The sequence below is a fragment of the Canis lupus genome, chromosome 27 (assembly GCF_003254725.2).
Source record: "Canis lupus dingo isolate Sandy chromosome 27, ASM325472v2, whole genome shotgun sequence".
In the NCBI taxonomy this organism is placed as follows: Eukaryota; Metazoa; Chordata; class Mammalia; order Carnivora; family Canidae; genus Canis; species Canis lupus.
In genome coordinates, this window is record NC_064269.1 from 2,485,655 (window position 1) to 2,498,302 (window position 12,648).

At 53.7% G+C, this 12,648-nt stretch overlaps 1 protein-coding gene across 1 annotated transcript; it reads left to right on the top strand.

Annotated features, from left to right (window-relative positions):
- The first annotated feature begins 201 nt into the window (after positions 1–201).
- LOC112667220 (keratin, type II cytoskeletal 73) lies at positions 202–10,629 on the top strand. The gene is made up of 9 exons (XM_025458808.3): positions 202–1,115; positions 2,573–2,787; positions 3,595–3,655; positions 4,307–4,402; positions 5,196–5,360; positions 7,880–8,005; positions 8,399–8,619; positions 9,588–9,622; positions 10,346–10,629. Exons 1-9 carry the CDS (start codon positions 669–671, stop codon positions 10,600–10,602), a joined length of 1,623 nt encoding a protein of 540 aa, XP_025314593.1. The 5' UTR covers positions 202–668; the 3' UTR covers positions 10,603–10,629.
- Positions 10,630–12,648: the final 2,019 nt, after the last annotated feature.

Sequence of the window (12,648 nt, forward strand, 5' to 3'; positions counted from 1 at the left end):
GTGCTATACTAGTGTCGGCTATCATGTCTGGTGGTATTTCAAGGTCAAGGGAGAGGTGGTGGGAGAGCACAAGAACAAAGAAGTTGGTGTGTGCTGGGCAGCCCGGGTGCACAGGGGAGCAGAAGAGCTGTCTGGAAGGGCCCAGCAGAGGCCCTGGATTCCTGTCTCCAGGAGCCCTGGGAAGCCAGTCTACAGAGCCTTTTCTTAACCACATAAAAGCAGTTTAGCCCGGGTCCTTGATCTGATGCTGGTAGAGTCCTGAGATCTCTCACAGATGAGGCTGTCAATTAAAGGCCTTCCTCTGCACCCCCTGCAATGCAGCCTCCCCCCTCCCTGCGGAAGGGCAATTGAGGCTGTGACAAATCTCTCAGCCAAGATCTTTCCAGGGATAATTTGGCCAGCCTAATTATCCCATGTTAATTAGATAAGACTCAAATTACATGAGCAAGGCTTGCAAGCCCAGCATTTTGGAGGTTTTCAAGTTATTTACCTGGTGTCTCTGATTTTGCTGGGAGAAAATGATTTCTTGCTCCCAGGCAAACTAAACCCACAAATTAGGGCAGTGGCTCCCTCCTGAACCTATAAAGGGGGAGCCTGTGATTGTAGGCTGGTCAATTGCATCTCAGCTAAGGGTTAGCATCTTATTCCATCTCTCTGGCCTCCCCAGCATGAATCGCCAATTCACCTACAAGTCGGGAGCTGCCTCCAAGGGGGGCTTCAGCGGCTGCTCGGCAGTGCTCTCCGGGGGCAGCTCATCCTCCTACCGAGCAGGGGGCAAAGGGCTCAGCGGAGGCTTTGGAAGCCGGAGCCTCTACAGCCTGGGGGGCACCAGGAGCATCTCCCTCAACATGGCCAGCGGCAGTGGGCGGGTGGGTGGCTATGGGTTAGGTCGAGGCCGGGCCAGTGGCTTTGCTGGGAGCATGTTTGGCAGTGTGGCCCTGGGGCCCGTGTGCCCGTCCGTGTGCCCTCCGGGGGGAATCCATCAGGTCACGGTCAACAAGAACCTCCTGGCCCCCCTCAACGTGGAGCTGGACCCCGAGATCCAGAAAGTGCGCACCCAGGAGCGGGAGCAGATCAAGGCTCTGAACAACAAGTTCGCCTCCTTCATCGACAAGGTGGGACTTTTTGGAGCAAGCCAAACCTAGAGCTTCTTCCTTCCTCTGCCTTTACTGCCCTCAGAGACCTCCCTGTCTGAAGCAGAGGAAAACTGGACACTCCCCAGGCTGCAGACACAGTGAGGACAGAGCAGGAAAGAAACTGGACAAACCTGAAATCAGTGCAGACGGATGGGGGGTGGTCAGAGGGGCAGGAAGAGCCAGGGAGCTTCGTGTGAGAAGGTTTCCAGGAGGCAGAGCAAGTGGTTTCAAGGTAGAAGTAGGAGAGTAAGTCTATGCAACTCGGAAGCTGGACAAAGGAGAGCTCCGTGGCAGCCTAGGATATCTATAAAGCCATGAAACTCAGTTTCTCCTCTCATGGGACCTAGACCAGCTCAAATTCTGGTTGAAAAACAGACTCAAAGCCTATATATAATACCCCCGATGTATAAGGTGAGGCAGATGGGGATCAGTGAGGCACTAGCCCTGTGGTCTTCGAATGTGCTCCTGGAACTAGCAGCATAGGATCACCTGGGCACTCATAGAAATGCACGTTAGGGACCCAGAGTTCCCGGGTGAGGGTGATGTCCCCTTGAGTTTGAGAACCCCTGAGGAAGAAAGGGGTAGCAGAGCCTTGGAAATAGGGACTTGCTGAGCACAAGGGAGCAGGGGAAGCCCACTAGGGTGTCAGTGAGTGGGGTAGCAGAGCATGAATGGGGGCAGATGGGGGTGGGGAAAGGAGGCCTGGGGAGAGGGAGCCGTCCTGTGTAGTGTGGTAGACTTGCTCGGAGAATGGGGAGAACTTGGCTTTGCGCAAATGTCAGGTGAGCGGTGACAGAGGGGAACAAGGGGGTGCGCACATTGCAAGGAGCACCGGAGGAATTTGGGTTCGACCCTGCAGGTGATGTGGAACCCCCAGAGCCTTTTGAGCAAGGGAATGGCTTGGTATTTTCAGGCTGCAACTTGGGAATGCTGGTTGTTCCCCAGGAGAAATGCTCTGAAGTCAGAGAGTCAGACATGAAAGCCACATAGGAAGGCCCAAGAGCCCCGGTCGGCTGAGTGCCTGCCCCTGGCTGGGCTGGTAGATGCCACGACTGAAGCCCAGACACCAGGCCCTGGGCAGAGGCACCCAGGAGTGTGAAGGCCAGGACAGGCCAGCTCAGGTGTCTAAGGACTTGCCTCAGAGAGGTGGCCCAGGCTGCCCATGAGCACTGGCCCAGGCAGACTTAGACCAGTGAGGAGGAGACAGATCTGAGCGGCAGGAAATGAAGATGATGAGGCCTTGCCTGGTCTTAGAGGCTGTCCCCAGAAAGAGAGCCTGAGGCAGACAAAGGGCCCTGGGCGGGGGCAGGCGGTATTTTCCAAGGGCTGAGGCTTACCCTGTAAGCTAATGTAGCATAGGACAACACAGCCACTGTCCAGGAAAGGAAAGCACGCAGCCTCCCTATTGACCGAGTACCTGTTGATTTGGGTCCCAGGTGCGGTTCCTGGAGCAGCAGAACCAGGTGCTGGAGACCAAGTGGGAGCTGCTGCAGCAGCTGGATGTGAACAACTGCAAGAACAACCTGGAGCCCATCCTCGAGGGCTACATCAGCAACCTGCGGAAGCAGCTGGAGACGCTGTCCGGGGACAGGGTGCGGCTGGACTCGGAGCTGAGGAGCATGCGGGACGTGGTGGAGGACTACAAGAAGAGGTGGGCAGGACCCCACATCTCGGCTGACTGGCCTGCTAGAGCTGGGCCTTCCCTGCAGGCACTGGGCCACTTGCTGTTGGCTGCAGGGGCACTGAGCTTGGGTGAGAGTAGCCCATCCTGAGTTCCCCTACCTGGGCAAGATGAGGGCCCTCTCTGGGTTGCCGGGCAGTCTGGACAGTGGATAGTCAGTCTCTCAGGCAGCGGCAGGGCTGTTCTGGCAAGTGGCCACCTCCTTGGTGCACTCCCTCCTGCTCTCCACTGGAGAGAGCCTCTCAGCTCCTAAGCTTGCTCAGTGGGTCTCCAAGTTCCAAGGAACCATTCTCCCCCCACCTCAACCCAGCAGGGGAGAGAGTTGGAGTTTCTCTCATCTCCCTCAGGTCATGGCATTGGGGAAATGCCCCCTCTTCCTGTCCTGGGGGATAGTTCTGGCTTCCTTAAGAGTCATGTGTTGAGATGGGGTAACGTTATTAGCACGAGTGTCAGGCAGCTGGAGTGACACAAGAATCATGGCTGAAAGGGGCAGCAGCACGTTCCTGTGATTTGGACACTTCATGGGAAGAGGAAGAAAGAACTTACTCTCCAGGCATCAGGAGAAACCCAAATCCCAAATCATCTGGTCCCCTGGCTTGGGAAGGCGTTGCTTTCAAACCCTGTCTATGGCACTGGCCAAGTAGTCCTAGTGAGTTGGACAGATTTGCAAAGATACAGACTAATACCTGCTAAAAGGTACATAGTGTGGGCATCCATTCTCTGCTTTCACGATGAGGACACACACGCATCCCTTACTCATGTGACGCTTTCCTGCAGGTATGAGGAGGAGATTAACAAGCGCACAACTGCCGAGAATGAATTTGTGGTGCTCAAGAAGGTGAGGAGGTGGGGGGTGCTGGTGCATGGCCCTCCGTCACCCAGGCGGGGGGAGTGTGGAGGGCAGGGTGGGTAACAGAGAGGAGACTGAGGTCTGTGCTCCTTGTAGGAAGACTGGGAGCTCAAGTGCCAGCGGAAGACGGAGGGTTGTGCTGCTTGGGACGTCTTGGGAAACCTTGATGTTTCCCTAGAATATATCACCTTGTCAGCTCTTAGTATTCGGTGTGAATGAGCAGGAGCCCAGATATGGGTAGTCAGTGCCCAGGTTGTGTCCACTTTGGCTTGGGAAACAGGACAGGCTTTGAGTGGGGCTGCAGGTTTACCTTCCAACTCTGCCTGTCTCTGGCAAAGCGCCATGGCTGCCCTGGGCCCTGACTGCAGAATGAGCCCCGTGTGGAAGGTAGAGCTCTCTCCTATACCCCCTTTAAGAAATAGAGGCAGTAACACGGTTCCAGTTTGGATGGGGTGCAGACGACTTCTAGAGGCTCGCAGTGAACCTTGGGTGGAAGTTATATTCCTGCCCTCTGGGTCTCGACACCATTCCCTGGAGGCAGCTAGCCAGTCTTAGTGTTGGTGCTCAGATGCCAGTTCCTGGGAGAGGTCTGTCTGGACTTGAAGAATGGCAATGCCAGGGGTCTTTGGATTCCTTTAGGATGTGGATGCAGCTTACATGAGCAAGGTGGAGCTTCAGGCCAAGGTGGATGCCCTGGATGGAGAAATCAAGTTCTTCAAATGCCTGTATGAGGGGGTAAGGCTCCATCCCCAGCTCTGTCTTCTGGAAGGACAGACGTGTGAATGAGTGGTTGGTTACTCATTCCTTTAAGAGCCCAGGAGATCTCCAGCATTTGGATGCTGGGGGCCAAGTTGATCCAAGGCACGCATGACATCTGTCCCGATGCCCCTGAATGATGTGTGCACCATCGGTCCCAGCCTGGCCTCCAGATGTCCTGGTCTTACTTCCATCAGGAAGTCATGCATCCTTATGAGGTTCCCACTGATCTTCAGCCAAGGACATTCAGCAGGGGTGGGAGGAAAGGAGGCTTTCAAGGTTCAGGCAACAACAAAAGCCAGGATTCTTGATAAAAGTTCCAACCCAAGTTCATACCCAAGTCTCCAGTTCCTACCGCTTGGTTGTCTCCCTGGGTCTTGAGTAGGAATCTCCAGGGGTAGAGGTGAGGAGTCTTCACACCCTTCCTACTGCCTCTGACCATCTAGCTGCAGGTCTGAGCCTATTGGCCAAGCATATGTCAGCTCCCATGTCCTTAGTGTCTCTTATTTGGTGGCCGGGCTGTTTTCCCACTACTTCCTCTACTCCTGGCCTGTCTCAAGGGACAGACAGATGAGCTATTTTCTTCCTTAACTGCTTCAAACTCATTCAACAGTTTCAGATGTGGTATTGAGACATTTGGGCTGGGGGGCTTTGGGGAATACAGCTTGCCTCCATTTGGGAGAATCTGGGGGATATGCTAGGAAAGGGCCATCACTTTGGCCCCTTCCTCTGCCCACAAAAAGCATTTCATGTCTCCTTCTTTTCCATGTAGGAGATCGCTCAGATCCAGTCCCACATCAGTGACACATCTGTCATCCTGTCCATGGACAACAATCGGGACCTGAACTTGGACAGCATCATTGCTGAGGTCCGTGCTCAGTATGAGGAGATCGCCTTGAAGAGCAAGGCTGAGGCTGAGGCGCTGTACCAGACTAAGGTGGGCTGCATACCTCCCTAGAGTCCATGGCCTGCCATGGCCTACACATTTGCTCGGAGCACTGCACTGTCCTGGTCACTGGGGGAAGCCCAAAGGGAGAAGATGAAACTCTTAGACTGACCCACTTAGACTGAGGCAGCCATCGAAGGACACCCACAGCTGAGTGCAAATGAATGTGGCACAGAGTCCTGGATGCTGAGGAGACAGAGGTTAGGGGACCAGGTGGGGCAGGTCAGGACTGACTTCCTGGAGACAGGGTTTTATACTGAGTCTGAGAGGGAGGAAAACACAGGTAGTTAGCATCTCAACTCCTCATTAATTACAATAAATTAAGGGGTCTCTTGAGTGTGATCTGAGATCAGGTAATTCCTACCTTTCATTCAAGTCCAACTGAATGAATAAAGGGGGAGTATGAGTCCCTTAGATCTTAACTCCTCTAATGGGTCGTGGGTGGGGAAATAATTCTTTAGATAATTCGGTTTCTCAGATCAAGATGACAACTTCCTAATTGTTCTATGCTGTTTATTGGGTTCCTTCTCAGGGGAGATTCACACACTTGAGGACTTATGTTGTCCCTCCCCCTGCCTTCATGCCACCACAGGGACAGAAGGATGTGGCCAGCAGGGGTGGGAGGAAGGGAGGCTTTCAAGGTTCAGGCAACAACAAAAGCCAGGATTCTTGATAAAAGTTCCAACCCAAGTTCATACCCAAGTCTCCAGTTCCCACTTCCCTACATGTGACTGCTGCAAGCTGGGATCAGGGACAGCCATGTGGCCCAGCCACTCTGGATTGTCAGTGGCTAGTGCTTAACCCTGGGCTCCTTCCAGAAGAATTAGGCAGGTCTGCACAGACATAATTTTTGGAACATTTGCTGTTCGGGGTTATCCACACCTGCATGTCTCCATCTGGAGGTAAGCACTTATTGACCAGAGTTTCTAGTTCTAGCAATAGAATTATGAGGTCTTATTATTATTATTCCCCTTTGAAAGGGTGGGGGTGTCAGTAACTTGCCAAGCTCACTTAGCTGGTAAGGGATGGAGCTGGATTGGAATCTAGACGACTGCCAATTTTACGGTGTTTAGACAAAAGATCAGGACACGACTCTGGTAAGAAGCATTTATAGTGAGGGTTTGGGGTGGGCTGGGAGCAGAACAGAGGAGGATGCTTTCCTATTTGCTTCAAAAGGAGACTGTTTGGTGTCAGAACTGGGGAAGTTAGTGCCCCCCTCCCTGTTGGTTGGTAGGGAGGGCCATCCTGCTCACACAGCCTTACAGAGAAGCAGGAAAAGACCACCTGTCCTGCCCCAGTGTTTATCATCCCAAGATTAGCACCAAAGATAAAGCACAGAGGCATAGTGAGAATCCCCCCAATCTGCCTTCCAGGGGATCTGGTATCTTTAAGAGGAATTCTAAATGTGGGGCCTTGTTAGGGTCAGATATAACAACCTGCAAGGCCAAGCACCAGGGACATAGAGAAGCAGTGCACAGCCATCAGAGTTCTGAATGTCACACTTTTCCAAGTTCCTCTTAAGCCAGATTTTGGGGTAGAACTAAAATACTCTTTGACTATTTGCTGGATGACATCAAAGGCAGGCATGATCCCAAAACCTAGATGACCTCAAACTCATGGCTAGTGGTGTTGGGGAATAGCAGAATCCACCACCACCATCATCACACACACACACACACACACACACACACACACACACACACACACTATTCTTCATGCCCAGAAAGACTTCCTGTAGCCTAGGGCCCAGCTGAGCTATGAAGGGGAGGAAGTCACAGAGAAGACAGATCCCTGCCATCCAGTCATGCTAAGTCTGATAGGAAAGACACAGAAAGGCCTACTTGTAGTACAATGTGGTAAGATCTATGGACTGGGGTGCCAGGAGCTATGGAAATGGAAGTACGCCCAACTGAGAGATCAAGGAAGGCCTCGTGGAGGAAGTAACTCTGCCCTGGCTGAGTTGGAACTAGCTGAGGAAAAAGAAAAAAATGGATGGGGAAGGGTTTTCCAGGTGGAGGTAGCAGTTCATGCAAAGACTCAGAAACTTGAGAGCACAGGGGCATTTGGGGAACATGGAACTGTTTGGCACGGGTGTAGAAAGAAGTAGATGAAGGGCAGGGGCAATGGAAAACAAATCTAGAGAGACTGGTGGATGCCAAGCCTCCAAGCACCTTGCTCCTTTGCTCATGGTTTGAATTTGTCCTTGACTTTGAAGGGCTATGGGTGGAGGAGCATCATTCCTGGAGTTGAGTGTTATAAAGTGGCAACGTGGAGAGTAGAAGGCTTTCGTGTGTCCTTATGACCAAGTCTAACCGTCAGTGAGATAGCTGTGCTTAATGCAAACAAATAAACCCAATGAGCAGAAGGTTGAGTGGGAGGCTGTTGACAGCCTGGTAAGGTAGGGGACCCCCACCCACCTCTGTCACACTCTGAAGACCAAGGCACAGTCTGCCAGGCTGAGCTCAGCCAGGCCCTGAGTCAAGGTCTCTGCTTCGTCCCTGTCCCCCTAGTTCCAGGAGCTCCAGCTAGCGGCCGGTCGGCATGGAGATGACCTCAAACATACCAAGAACGAGATCTCCGAACTGACTCGCCTTATCCAAAGGCTGCGCTCGGAGATTGAGAGTGTGAAGAAGCAGGTGAGGGGGCTTCGGGGCGTCCTGGCTCATTGGCAAGGGAGGAGTGCTCTGCCTAGCCCACGTAACTGCCCTGGGCCCCTCTCTCACTCTTGGTCCTCCGTCTCAGAGCCCACGTTCTCCAATGGAGCCCCTGATCTCATCCCCCACCCTTACCTCCCATCTGAAGTCTGGAACAACTGGAAGAGTCTTTCAGTACCCAAGTAGCTGAGAGTAACAATCCTCCCTGACTCATGTTGACTCATGTGACTCCATCACCGTGGATGTGGCTTTGCTTTAAGAAGTGGGGCCAGACTGAGGAGGGTCCGACCACAGTGAGCATGTTGGGGTGAGGGGTGAAGTGAGGCCCAGAGGGCCCTAGAACTCAGGGGAAAATGCTACCTCTTGCCCCCTCAGTGCTCCAACCTGGAGACGGCCATCGCCGATGCCGAGCAGCGGGGCGACTGTGCCCTGAAGGACGCCCGGGCCAAGCTGGACGAGCTGGAGGCCGCCCTGCACCAGGCCAAGGAGGAGCTGGCCCGGATGCTGCGCGAGTACCAGGAGCTCATGAGCACGAAGCTGTCCCTGGACATCGAGATCGCCACCTACCGCAAGCTGCTGGAGGGCGAGGAGTGCAGGTGGGTCATGGGAGGGGTCTTAGAAGGTTACAGCTGGAAGAACTTCTGACTCAGTTTCCCAGAGTGTGGGAGGGTTGCTGCAGGGCCTGAAGATACTTTTGAGGTCACCCAGAAACATAGCTTTAAACGGCATCCGGTCAGTTAATGAGATAGCAACTCCTTTACGGAAGGCCTGTGACTTTCCAGACCACAGCGAGGAGAAAGCCTCAGTGGGGGGCTGGTGTGTCTTTAACGCCACTGCTCTGACCTTGCAAATACCTCTATTATTGATAAAAGACAGTTGATCCCAGGTTCAGGGCCTCTGGCAGACAACAATATCCAGGCAAAAAAATTTTAAATTGCTTTATTTTCATTATATTTATTTTTATTGCTGTTTGTTCTTTCTTTTTTGTTCAGGTAGTGTTGGCTTTCTATTCACCCTGGTGATATAAAACTTCTTTTTAAGAAAAATGCACTTTTTTTGTTATAAAAGACAGAGTCAATGAGAAGTCCTAAATACATAACAGTGTGAGCCATACATGCTCATAGCAACGATCGGAAGGGTGGTGCACGAAGCATCGGAGTGTGGAAAACCTTATTCTAACAGAGCACCCTTGTATCCCCGAGACATATGGGGAGAAGTTACTGGTCCTAAAACCAGACAGTTCATTCCTTAAGAGCAACTTCCATTGCTGATATTTCCACACGTGTGTTTATTTATTCCGGCGCTAGCCTTGCAGGAATGAAGAAATGGGATAAAGAGAAACCCAGAGGAGGGCCCCCGAGGGGTGTTGTTGTTGGGGGGCCCCAGGTTTGCAAGTTGGCACATCTCGGAAATGGGAGGAGTGGCCTGGGGCGGGAGGGGGGTGAGCAGAGGGCTCTGGCCAGCTGAGGGGCTCGTGGAGGCTGGACTGCTGACGTCAAGCTGTAGTGTGGGGAACTCGGATGCCACGCACCAGAGCTTCACCTGCACTTTCCTCTCTGCACAGGATGTCTGGAGAATACACCAACGCCGTGAGCATCTGTGAGTATTTCACGCCTCTGCGGGGTCTTTGTAGGCCGTCAGTGAACACAAGCGGGCCCCCGGGGAGCAGCCTGGGCTTTGCCCGGGAGATCACCACGGCCACAACTGCCTTGCTTGCTGAGACCCGTTGCATCTTCCCATCACATCCCAGCTTCCCATCACATTCTGATCCTTCACATGGGCCCCTTCCCCAGAAATCTCACCTCTGCTGGGATGGAACCCCCAGGCCACGCTCTCCTGCAGGCCGTGAGCCTCCTGAGTCCACCTCCTGGCCGGGAGCGGGGACCTGCACGCAGCTGGCTGCACACCCCCCTGTTCGTGCTAGCTCCACAGCGCCCAGGCCGGGCTCCTTCCAGACACACCAGCAAATCCTTCCTAAATCGAGCAATCAGGAGATCCTTTGGAAAAAAAAAATTAGGAATGTATTCTAAAGTTAAGTGCAAGAACTGTTGGCTTATGTGATGCTCTGGGAGGAAGCTCTTGCTGCTCCTGTTTGTTCAAAGAATGAGGAGGTGCCCGATCTGGGGACCCCGGGGGATCTGGCCTATTGTTTCCAGAGCTTGAGCTGCTCAGGCACCGAGCACATTAGAGTCCGCAGCTGACGTGAAGGGTTCGCTTGAGACGGAGACGTCTGTGCTGGTTGCGGCTGGGAGGCCGGAGGGCACTTGGGGTCATCCCAGCTGGGGACACGCACATTTACGGCTCCTCCGTCCACCCCCACAGCAGTCATCAGCAGCACCCCGGCGGGCACCGCGGGCACCGGGGCCGGCTTCGGTTTCGGCGGCGCTGGCAGCTACGGTTACCGGCCCAGCTCGGTCTCCGGGGGCTACGGCGTGCTGTCCGGGGGCTGTGTCACCGGCAGTGGCAACTGCAGCCCCCGTGGGGAGTCCAAAACCAGGCTGGGGAGTGCGAGCGAGTTCAAGGACCCCCAGGGGAAGACCTCCGCTCTGAGCTCCCCCGCCAAGAAAACCACGAGATAAAAAAAAAAAAAAAAAAAAAAAAAAGAAAAAGAAGCCCATTTCCCAGCTGTCCACCTCGCCCTGCTTTTCCTCCGGTCGCCCTTCCCTGGGAAAACTCCTGTCTCACATTTATCCTGCTCTCCTCCTTGCTTCTCTTCGCCACTGACATTTCCTCTCCTCCACCTCCCGCCTTAGCGTTTGTTAATCTAGATTCGGGATTCCAGCCCATCCTTGTGCGTCCATACCCGGAGACCCCCTACCTCAGTCTCCCCTTCCTGCAGCGCTGCCAGCAATGATGGCCTGGACCTCGCCCCAGCCTGCAGGCCTCCCCCAGAGGAAGGTTCCTCTCAGTGGGGACCCCCTTCTCACCCCGGCTTAGGAGGTTATTTGACCATATGCTCCACGGGTGAGACGCCAGGTGATGGGTTATATCTTGCAGGCCCCCTGCGTGTATGGAGGCCTGGGGGTAGCCCTGAGGGTTGGTCCCATTCATGAAGGGTTGTGCCCTCAGTATGTACGTCCTTGTCTTGTTCGGGCTTTATCTCCCTGCTTCCCGTGTCTCACCAATAAACTTAATAAAACTCATGAAGGACCAGGCTGCTTCTCTCTCCTAAGGGGATCCTCACGTCAGGCCACACCTCTTCCATATGTGGAGTCAATGACCTAGAGTCCGGGGCATCGAGCTCCGGGGTGCTCCACAGCACCCCCAAAGCATCTTTTAATCTGAGGGAAAGAGATCCTTGCATGGACTGCAGGATCGCCCTGCATTTTGTGAGACTCGGGATTCGGCTCTGACCCCATCCCCAGCAGGTGCACCCTTGAGGCAGGCCTGTCTCAGTCTCCCGCAGCATGCAGATGATCGGCAGGGAGCAGGAGGCACCACTTCCCGTGGCAGGATGCAAAGCTGGAGCAGAGGCAGCTGGAAGCCAGCTCTGGAAAGCTTGGGGCTCAAGCTACGGCTATTTACTGTTCTCTGGGAAAAGGTCCAAGTAGAGTCTCTTTAAAGTAGCAAGCCACGTCCCCTTGGTCTGTGGTGAAGTGGATGTCTGAGTGTGTGAGTCGTGTTGACGCACGGGGCCATCTCTGGGACCCACGCCACCCAGCTTCCCAAGCACTCTTGCGCTGAAAGACCACTGCCGGTTTCCCAGGCTACGACGATGCCATCAGGATGCAAAGAGCCAGGGAGAGGCTGCATTCAGGGTGGGACTCACGGGTGCATCTGACCAGGGTCACTATGGGTCCAGGGGGTCCTAGAGCTCAAGTCAATGGCTCTGAATTCAGGCTCAGACCCTGCAACTAACCGGGGATCACCAGCAAAGCTCTCAAGACTCTCAAGTCTCGTTTCTTTAGCTATAAAACAGGCAGGCTGATGACCCGGGCATGATTGTGAGGCCCACATGAGGCGACACAAACACGGCCTGTGCAATGGCTGGTGCAAAGTTCATACGTAATAAATGTCAGTGAAAAGAGACTCTTGTCCTCAAATCTTTTTGCTTCGAAAACTTGACTAAATCTGTTCACTTAAAAGAGGTGTCTCGTGCTGGCGAAGCAATTCACAAGCTCCAAACTTTAAAGAGACCATCTCATAAACTATACGCCAGTTTATTTATTGCCCAAAGGAGAACTGGACGGTGGAATGACTCGTCTCAGGGATCACATGCTTGGGGCCAGTAAAAAAAAAAAAATGTGGTCAGTTCGATGATGTGAGTACCTTGCACGTATCTGGCACATGTTAGTGTTGGGCATATGGAGACATGCAAACCTGGCTCTCGCCCTGGGTGGTGGCATAGCCGTAACCAATGTAAGTGTAACACAGCGAGGTGCTGACAACCAGAGAGGATACAGAGATAGCACACCAGAGAGTGAGGGGCTCCAGGGAGCTCAGGGGAGGCTGCCGGGGGAGGCAGCAGGTGCAGAGTTGTCAGACAATGGAATTTACTGGGTAGACACGAGGAGGGAGTAGGCATTGTGGCCAGAAGCACTAGCAGGGTGAAAACGGGTCCTGACTGCAGGAGGGTGAAGGCACAGGCTGGAGGAGGCCCAGGAAGTGGAGAGGCTGTCTCTCCA

Coding starts and splice junctions, on each gene's coding strand:
- LOC112667220 (XM_025458808.3), top strand. CDS start 669: ATGAATCGCCAATTCACCTACAAGTCGGGAGCTGCCTCCAAGGGGGGC. Junction 1,116..2,572: donor TCGCCTCCTTCATCGACAAG/GTGGGACTTTTT, acceptor TTTGGGTCCCAG/GTGCGGTTCCTGGAGCAGCA. Junction 5,361..7,879: donor AGGCGCTGTACCAGACTAAG/GTGGGCTGCATA, acceptor CTGTCCCCCTAG/TTCCAGGAGCTCCAGCTAGC.